This window comes from Bos grunniens, chromosome 28 (genome assembly GCF_055505025.1).
Source record: "Bos grunniens cultivar Pamir isolate PY7600 chromosome 28, Bosgru_T2T1.0, whole genome shotgun sequence".
Lineage (NCBI taxonomy): Eukaryota > Metazoa > Chordata > Mammalia > Artiodactyla > Bovidae > Bos > Bos grunniens.
Window position 1 is genome coordinate 37,111,889 of NC_141192.1, and position 10,342 is coordinate 37,122,230.

General features: G+C 47.6%; 1 protein-coding gene across 1 annotated transcript in view; it reads right to left on the reverse strand.

The window, feature by feature from the left end:
* EDARADD (EDAR associated via death domain) overlaps window positions 1-10,075 on the reverse strand; it is a 67,057-nt gene extending 56,982 nt beyond the window's left edge. The window contains exon 1 of the mRNA XM_086382806.1: window positions 9,513-10,075. Coding sequence (XP_086238932.1) covers window positions 9,513-9,543 — 31 coding nt within the window. The 5' untranslated portion in view covers window positions 9,544-10,075. The remainder of the gene's footprint in view (window positions 1-9,512) is intronic.
* Window positions 10,076-10,342: the final 267 nt, after the last annotated feature.

Below are 10,342 nucleotides of genomic sequence, written 5' to 3' on the forward strand. Positions count from 1 at the left end.
GCTTTGACGTACTCCTGTTCCTATTTGGAACCAGTCTGTTGTTCCATGTCCAGTTCTAACTGTTGCTTCTTGACCTGCATACAGATTTCTCAAGAGGCAGGTCAGGTGGTCTGGTATTCTCTTCTCTTTCAGAATTTTCCACAGTTTACTGTGATCCACACAGTCAAAGGCTTTGGCTTAGTCAATAAAGCAGAAATAGATGTTTTTCTGGAACTCTCTTGCTTTTTCGATGATCCAGCAGATGTTGGCTATTTGATCTCTAGTTCCTCTGCCTTTTCTAACATCAGCTTGAACACCTGGAAGTTCACGGTTCACGTATTACTGAAGCTTGGCTTGGAGAATTTTGAGCATTACTTTGCTAGTGTCTGAGATGGGTGCAAATGTGCAGTAGTTTGAGCATTCTTTGGCATTGCCTTTCTTTGGGATTGGAATGAAAACTGACTTTTCCAGTCAGGTGGTGAATGCTGAGTTTTCCAAATTTGCTGGCATATTGAGTGCAGCACTTTCACAGCATCATCTTTCAGGATTTGAAATAGCTCACCTGGAATTCCATCACCTCCACTAGCATTGTTCATAGTGATGCTTCCTAAGGCCCACTTGACTTCACATTCCAGGATGTTTGGCTGTAGGTGAGTGATCACACCATCATGATTTTTTGGATCATGAAGATCTTTTTTGTGTAGTTCTCCTGTGTATTCTTGCCACCTCTTCTTAATATCTTCTGCTTCTGTTAGGTCCATACCATTTCTGTCCTTTATTGAGCCCATCTGTGCAAGAAATGTTCCCTTAATATCTCTAATAGTCTTGAAGAGATCTCTAGTCTTTCATATTCTATTATTTTCCTCTATTTCTTTGCACTGATCACTGAGGAAGGCTTTCTTATCTCTCTTTGCTATTCTTTAGAACTCTGCATTCAAATGGGTATATCTTTCCTTTTCTTCTTTGCTTTTCGCTTCTCTTCTTTTCACAGCTATTTGTAAGGCCTCCCCAGACAGCCATTTTGCTTTTTTGCATTTCTTTTTCTTGGGGATGGTCTTGCTCCTTGTCTCCTGTACAATGTCACGAACCTCCATCCATAGTTCACCAAGAACTCTATCAGATCTAGGCCCTTAAATCTATCTCTCACTTCCACTGTATAATCATAAGGGATTTGATTTAGGTCATACCTGAATGGTCTAGTGGTTTTTCCCACTTTCTTCAATTTAAGTCTGAATTTGGCAATAAAAAGTTCATGATCTGAGCCACAGTCAGCTTCTGGTCTTGTTTTTGCTGACTCTATAGAGCTTCTCCATCTTTGGCTGCAAATAATATAATCAATCTGATTTTGGTGTTGACCATCTGGTGATGTCCATGTGTAGAGTCTTCTCTTGCGTTGTTAGAAGAAAGTGTTTGCTCTGACCAGTGCGTTCTCTTGGCAAAACTCTATTAGCCTTTGCCCTGCTTCATTCCGTACTCCAAGGCCAAATTTGCCTGTTACTCCAGGTGTTTCTTGACTTCCTACTTTTGCATTCCAGTCCCCTATAATGAAAAGGACATCTTTTTCGGGTGTTAGTTCTAAAAGGTCTTGCAGGCGTTCATAGAATCATTCAACTTCAGCTTCTTCAGCATTACTGGTTGGGGCATAGACTTGGATTACTGTGATATTGAATGGTTTGCCTTGGAAACAAACAGAGATCATTCTGTTGTTTTTGAGATTGCACCCAAGTACTGCATTTTGGACTCTTTTGTTCACTGTGATGGCTACTCTATTTCTTCTAAGGGATTCCTGCCCACAGTAGTAGATGTCATCTGAGTTAAAGCCACCCATTCCAGTCCATTTTAGTTCTCTGAATGTCGACATTCACTCTCGCCATCTCCTGTTTGACCACTTCCAATTTGCCTTGAATCATGGACCTAACATTCCAGGTTCCTTTGCAATATTGCTCTTTACAGCATCGGACCTTGCTTCTATCAGCAGTCACATCCACAACGGGTTTAGAACTAGTCTTTGAAGCCCTTTGAGGTCTTTTATTATTATTATTATTTTCATTTATTTATTTGGCTGCATCAGGTCTTAGTTGTGGCACACGGGACCTTTCACTGTGGGCTGGGGGTTCTCCAGTTGCAGTACATGGGCTCAATAGTTACAGCAAGTGGGCTTAAGTGCCTCTTGGCATGTGGGATCTTAGTTCCCCAGCCAGGGATCAAAATTGCACCCCCTACATTGGAAAGCAGATTCTTAACCACTGGACCACCAGGGAAGTTCCATTTTTGTTTCTGTTTTTTATTATTTTCACTCAAATGGTGGTAACTATACCAGCCTCTGACTTGGACCAGGCTGGGTCCAAGTTCTTCGTAAAGTGTTAGTGTCAAATCTGCCCACAGACCCAGAACCCGGCCCGAGGGGGCCCGCTTTGTGCTTGTTCTCCCAGGCCCATGTTGTGTGCCCAAAGATTATCTGGAGGAGGACTGATCCTGGTTATTTGAGACCAGTCTAGCAGTAAGCGTTTGTCCTCAAGTATTTTCTTAGAGCTCTTGGACCCACATGTTGACAATATTATTAAGTATAAAATAAAATAGTTTACTTTGAAGCTTTAAAATGTTTATTTTTACAGGCCCCAGGTAACAGCAGGCTGGGCCCCCAGACACGGTTCTGATATCAGACAAGACAAGAGCACAAAGGAGCTGACACAAAAAGAAGGACCACATGAGCTCCAAGGTGCAAGGCCAGCAGGTCAGTAGGGGCTGGTGGGACCTTTCTACTGCTCCTGGCTGTCACTATACTCTCCCAAAGTTGCCTCCACTCTCCTGGATCGGTGACTCTACATGAGGCAGTGCATGCTAAGTCGCTTCAGTCATGTCCAATTCTTTGCAACCCTTATGGACCATAGCCCATGAGGCTCCTCTGTCAGTGGGATTCTTCAGGCAAGAATACTGCAGTGGGTTGCCATTTCCTCCTCCAGGGGATCTCCCCAACCTAAGGATCGAACCCCATCTCTTACATCTCCTGCAGGCAGGTTCTTTACCACTAGCACCCCACACAAAGCAGAGATCACCGCAAATGCGCTGGTAACTGACCAAAGTGGATTTCACTGCTGGCAGTGAGAAGATGTTTCATTCATATGAGCATCTCCTGGGGAGATCCTCAAAAGGTATGAGTGAAACCCAATGGTGAACTGATGTCACTGGGCAGCTGGAGGGACACCCAGCCTGGCTCCCAGAGCCCCAGGTGAGAGCAAGTGAGGCTGTCACTTACTTCTCTGAGCCTCAAAATCCCAATCTTCACTATTCAGGGGTGAACAGAGAGCCTCCACATGCTCTTCCAGCCTTCTGAGTCCATGAGTGGGGACCTCCCTGGTGGCCCAGGGGTTAAGACTCCACATTCCCAATGTAGGGGGCATGGGTTCGATCTCTAGTTGGGGGACTAGGATCCTGCACGCTAATAAATAAATATTCTACATATATGTATATAATTTTTTTTAAGTCCATGAGTAGTGAGAAGTACAGGCCCCACAGGAAAAGGAGCATCTTCAGGTGATGGTCACAGGAAGCCCAGTTACAATTACAGCTCCCTGTTATACAGTGCCCTCCGGGGCTGCCTGGTTTACACAGAGTCCCAGTTCATTCTCAGAGCCACTCTGAGAAAGGACCATGCCTCTCCTTTATCCATACTCAGTGCCCAAAGTCACAGGGCAAAGGAAAAGCCAGAATTTGGATCTGGGACTTTCTGACTTCAAAATCTGCCTGTTTTCCACTACCTTCAGGGTGCCAGAAGTGGTCCATGCACTGACCACCTGATGACACGCTTTCCTGGGGGGAGGGAGAGGGGGATCTCTGTGCCCAGAATTTCCCTTCTTATAAGGGTACCAGTCACATTCCATGAGAGCCCACTCTAATGACTTCATTTTGACTGCTTCTGTAAAGACTCTATTCCCAAATAAAGTCACATTCTGAGTTATTGGGGGTTTGGATGCCAACAAAATTTGCGGGGTGCAGGGAAGAGTTCAACCTGTAACGATTCACTCTCGGGCCCTCAAATTCATGTCCTTCCCATGTGCAAAATACACTCACCCAACATTCCCCAAAGCGGTCATCATTCCAGCATCAACTCTAAATGCAAAATCCCATCTACCCATCATCCACTCAAAGACCCAGCTCTCATCAGCTTCCAGATGAGAATTCCCAGGAGCCCTGGAGCCTGTGGACTGCAGCTGGCAGCCTCTCCACCAGGAATGATGGAGGAGAGCTGCCCAACACAGAAACACAGACACGGGTGAGTTGCCCAAGAGCAGCCCGGTCATGTCCAGACATCTCCCCTTATGAATAACATTAGATAAGGGCCAAAAGTTCCTCGAGACAGATTTTCAGAGGAAGTTCAAAGATCTCCTCTAAAGATGTTCTTTCAGGGAAACAAAGAGGAAAGCGTGTCACAGCTTACTGGCTTTCTCAGTTCTCAGGAGCCAAGACAGTGGGGCCTCTTACACTTCTTAGGGAAGAATTAAAGGCAATTCTTTGAACCTGTGATATCAGAGTTAATTTATTTTTCCTTTGTTATTATTTTCGTACCTAAGCTTTTCTTTTGACCTACAGCTGTTTTCACTCCTGAGTCTAAAGGAGCCCTAGAGCCCTAACCGTATTCGGGATTACAGAAGCTCTCAGGGTAGGAGAGCTGTGTAATCTTCTTCCCCGTCTTAGGCAGCCCTGCTCTGTCATCCTTGGGCCTCAGAGCAGGGGCTGAACAAGCTGAGAAAGAGCCAGGGATCAAGAAGGTGTGCCTCTGGATGGTGGCCAAGCTGAGGGGGTCCAATCGAAGAGGGTGAGGGAAGCGAGAGGAGAGGAAGAGATGAACCAAGGGACGGAAAGGAGACACAGACGAGGGGAAAACACTTGGGTAGAGAGAAGAAAACTTAGAGGCATGGTGAGAAAGGGAAAGAAATGAAGTGGGCATTGGAAAAACCCATAGGAAGGGGAAGGAAAAAAGAAGAAGGAAGGAAAATTGCAGCCTGTCACCACTTTCTGGTGGATGTGGAGGAACCGACTGGCCTAGCTTTGATAACAAGGATGCTCCCACTTTAGCCCTGGTTTAGTGCTACTGGTGTTTGCCAGAAGGACAGGGTGCCACCTCAGACCCATCCAAGCCAGGAAGGCTCAGAGGGGTGCAAGAGAGGTGAGAGGCCACCTACGGGGCTGTGCTGAGCCAGTCTCTAGGGCCAGGGCTCCCAGAGAGCAGCTCCACTGTGCAGTGCAAACAAGATCCAGAGAACGAGCAAAGGTAGAACGTACCCTGGTGTGCTGTGGCCCAGGGCACTTAACTCACTGCAACGAAGCAATGAACTCTTCTACCTCCCCAACTCCCTTGACTTTCAAAGCCTCCTTCTTTCTCTCCTTAATATCTGTATGAACGCAAACCAGATTTTATTCACATTCGGCAGGCAATTCTGACTCATTCCACGTTGGATGGTTCATTAGTGGTAGAGATAGAGACTGACTACACTGTAACCAGCATGACTATTTTCCTTCCAATGTAAATTTTTTTAGTGTAAAGAGTTGTTTTTTAAATTAAGATCATACAGTATAATACTATTCACCTTTGTTATATGCATGTGGATATACAAAGATTTTTATTCTTTTTCAACTTTACAAGGTGACCCAGTTAATATATCTAACTCGATGAATCAGTTTCTAAGATGCCAACATGGGAAGAGCTTTTGCTACCCACAGTTTGAGGCATTGTGCAGTTGCTAAGTTGTGCATGATTCTTTGAAACCCTACAGATTGTATCACGCCAGGCTTCCCTGTCCTTCAACATCTTCCAGAGTTTGCTCAAACTCATGTCCATTGAGTCGGTGATGCCATCTATCCATCTCATCCTCTGTCATCCCCTTATCCTCCTGCCTTCAATCTTTCCCAGCATTGGGGTCTTTTCCAATGAGTCGGCTCTTCGCATGAGGTAGCCCAAGTATTGGAGCTTCAGCTTCAGCATCAATCCTTCCAGTGAATATTCAGGGTTGATTTTCTTTAGAATTGACTGGTTTGATCTCCCTGCCGTCCAAGGGACTCTCAAGAGTCTTCTCCAACACTACAGTTCAAATGCATCAGTTCTTCAGCGCTCAGCCTTCTTTACGGTCCAACTCTCACATCCATACATGACTACTGGAAAAACCATAACTTTGACTATAGGGACCTTTGTTGGCAAAGTAACGTCTCTGCTTTTTAATATGCTAAGTCTGTCACTGTTTGAGGCATAGGTAGTTACATTTTATATTTTCCACTCATTTGCCTACAAAGGTCCGTATAGCCAAAGCTATGGTTTTTCCAGTAGTCATGTATGGATGTTAAAAACTGTACAATAAAAAAGGTTGAGCACCAAAGAATTGATCCCCACAAACTGTGGTTCGGGAGAAGACTCCTGAGAGTCCCTTGAACTGCAGGGAGATCAAACCAGTCAATCCTAAAGAAAATCAACCCTGAATATTCACTGGAAGGACTGATGCTGAAGCTGAAGCTCCAATACTTTCACCACTTGATGGAAAGAACCAAATCATTGGAAAAGACCCTGATGCTGGGAAAGATTGAAGGCAGGAGGAGAAGGAGATGACAGAAGATGAGATGGTGAGATGGTAGGATGGCATCACCAACTCAATGCACACGAGTGTGATCAAACTCTGGGAGACGTTGAAGGACAGGGAAGCCTGGTGTGCTGCAGTTCATGGGGTTGCAGAGTCGGACATGACTGAGCGACTGAACAACAATTCATTTACTGAGATGATAAGTGTTTAGCCAAGGCTTACTATGTGCTGTGTATGGGCCCGGGTGTTGGAGATAAACTGTCGAGCCTTCTGTCTAAGAACTCATAGTTTAATGGGGGAGAAAGACAATGGTGAAATTTCACGGCTAGAAATGGTGACAAGCGCTGGAAGGGTGCACCAAGAGTGTGTAACATGGAGCCAGATCTATATCCATTTTGATCTGAAATCTGAATGGTAAGCAGGAGATAACTGGAGTGGGGTGATGAGCGGACAGGAGAAGGAAATGGCAACCCACTCCAGTATTCTTGCCTGGAGAATCCCATGGACGGAGGAGCTTTGTGGGCTACAGTACACCGATCGCAAAGAGTCGGACACGACTGAGCGACTTCACTTTCACTTTCACTTCTATGTGCAAAGGCCAGGAGGCAGGTGGTCCAGGGCTCTCGAGGAAACAGAGGAGGTGGCATGGCTGCAACGCAGAGAGACAGAGCAGGCTCACCAACTGAAGTGAGACCTAGAGGTCCATGTACAGAGTACACTTTAAAGGACTGAGATAGACGGGAAAGTCAGCTCAGGTTTCTAAGTAGAGGAAGGACAGGTCTGAGTTGATATTAAAGCGTCACTCTAGCCACTTTCAGGTGATCAGGTTGATGGAAAGCAAGAGTGGGTGTGGAAACACAAGTTGGGAGGTCAGTGCAGGAAATTAGGTGAGAGAGCATGGTAACTGGGTTTGGGGTAGAGACGGGAAAATTCCATTTAACAAGTTCCACATTATCACCACTTGTGGCTTCACTACAGAAATGAAAGGGGCAAGTGGGTGTGTCCTGGTGGTTATAGAAATGAAATGAGATGTCAGAAAGAAGTCATTTTTTAATCTTTCTTTTTAATGGAAGAACTCTATCTAATTGGTAGAATTCCAGAGTGGGAATGGACATGAAGGTATATTCAGATGCCTGAAGATGTTCTCAAGCATCTCTGCAAGTGACAGAGACATCTCTACTTAGGAGGGCTCCCCATCCTTTGTAGGAAGCCAAAAAGAGTCCACTATAAGTTTAGGTTCTACCTTTTAAAAGAGACAGGCTCATACCAAACGACATCCTTGGCTCTCTCGTCCTACCACGTGTGCTGGGATTTCCAAGCCCCTTTGTTTCCGGTTGTATGCTTCCATCTTGGCTGGGCCACACAGACTAAGTACCATGACTGAAACTCTAGATCCTGCGATGCTATTGCTGCCATCTAAGATCCCACTAGTTGCCCCGGTGGCCTCATCATACTTTTGACTCACTGACGCTTTTATACGTGATGCTGTGTCCCAGCCCCCACCTTCTCCGGTGCCACTGACTGGGGGGGAGTGGGGGGCCCAAGCAGACTTCCTATATATCTCCATTCATCGGGTTCCTATAAAGATATTTTTGAATCTCCCTCACCATCATCATTTAATAAGATCTGAAACCACCATTCATAAAATCTAGCTTAACATCTCTTATACCTAGTCAGGTTTTCAGAAGAGGAGGTGGATGTGGAGGCGAGAGCTGGGGGACAAGGGCAGAATTTCTCCCTTAATTTCCTCTTGTTTTTTCAAACAATGAAAATGAGGGAGGAGAAGGATATCCAAACATTTATTTTCCATTTCTTATGGATAAAATGTTTACCATTCCCCACTTGAAGAAGAATTTAGATCTTCCTTCAAGATCTCCAGGAAGCCCTCCCAGATCTAGCACATCACAATGCCAATTTAGTGATCTTCTGACTCACCTCCAGGTACTGTCTGTCTCCTCCTAACTGCTCAAGCCCCAAGTGAACAATGAAACAGTCAAGCGCCCATGCTGCCCAAGAAATAAAACAGGAAACACGTCTTTAAGCAGTTCCATATACCTGGGTTTCTCTCTAACCTTTCCTGCCTCAAGGAGACTAGAAACAGCCCCAGTGTGCTCTGGGGAATACATCATTCATTCATTTGGGTGTTCAACAAACATTCATTGAGGATTAGCCAAGGTTATGGGAGAGGAAGGTCAGAGAATTCTCGAAGGTGAAGTCTGAGAAAGATTCTAAATTCAAGTGAGATTAACAGCTAGATCCTGACCTCAGGTACAACACAGTGTTTTACGGTTCTTAACTTCAAGTCAGATGGAAGAAAAGGATGGATTCTGGCTTCAGGTACAAACAATGTTTAACGATAAGGACAGAACTAGCGGCAGTTCTAATCCAAGGCCTCTACAGGTGGGATCCCACAGGTGGGAGCCACCTCTTGGTTTTGCGGTTTACGAAATAGCTCCAAGAGCCAAAATTTAGAACCCAAAGCATTTAATAAAAGTGAAACGAGGAGAGAGGAAGAGAAATGAAAAAGCACGTGAGTGGGGAGAAAGAACGAGCTCGGGAGGAAGAAAAGCACCCCCACCCACCCCTTGCGCTCTCCTCTGCCTGAGAGGTTTGAGAGGCTTGTTTCAACCTGGCACCCTGGGTCCAGAACAAAGCGGCTGGAGCCACAGAGTGGGAAGAGGAAAGGGGAGTCTCAGGCATCCGAGGGATTGACGGGGGCTGCGGGGGGCGCAGGAGGCGGGTGCCACCAGCAGCCGCTCCCTCGGGGCCCGGGCGCCTCCGGCGTCTCCTGATCCGACCTGAACGACCCTGGGTGGGGCGCCGCGGTCCAGGGTGGTCCCAGGTCGCCCCTCAGGGCTCGCAGGGAGCTCGGCCCCGACAACCCTGCCGCAGCCGCTGGCACCTCCAGATCTCGCGACCCGCGGTCCCCGCTCCAGGTGAGGGCGCGGCGCGATGTCACCTTACCTGCGCGCAGAGGGTCGTCCGGAGAAGCCATGGGGGCGGGGTGGGGCCGACGGGCGCCCGAGGGGCCTGGGCGGCCTCCGGGACTGGGGAGGAGAGCCGGGTGCTGAGCCAGGGAGCCCTGCAGTCCCGACGCGCGGGGAGCAAATCTCAGTGACTCCGCGCGCCCCTCCTCCTCCAGCGCCTCCTGCGTCTCCTCCTCCCTCTCTCCGCAGCTCTTCCCCGCGCTCACTTCCTGCTTGGCAATTAGCAAAGCCCCTGCCCGCGCGTCCCGATCCCCCCCGCAACCCTCCGGAGGCGCGGGCGGGAACCCGGGTCCCACAGGCCGGGCGTGGGGAGGAGTCCCCGGCTGCCCGGGACTCCCAGCGCCCGCCACGGGCTCCCTTCCAGTCCCGCGTCCAGGTCCCCCCGGCAGGTCCCGCCGCGGAGCTCGCGTGTCTGCTGCCCGGCACCGGCGGCGAAGCAATTATTAATTAGCCTTAAAACCTGGCTGCAGTCACAGGTAGCCCTACGGGCTCCTCATCTCGCCCTGAATCGGGACGCAACTTTCCTCCGCGCACAGGCCTGGGCTGAGATGCCTGGCGGCGATCTGATATTTAAACCATTTCCTGATCTTTAGGCAGAGAACGCCGCTGCATGATGGCACACGCTAATAATTTCTGTTTTGATTTTTCTTTGGCATTGGTTATTGCGTGACCTCCAGGTTAAGTGCAACACAAAAGGAGTGGAAAGAAGAAGCCTGATACACGGTCGCACAGCCTCGCTAGAAAAATAGCTTAGCACTCCCTTAGAAATGCCGAATCGGTTCTTTAGTAAACGAAAGTCTAAATACA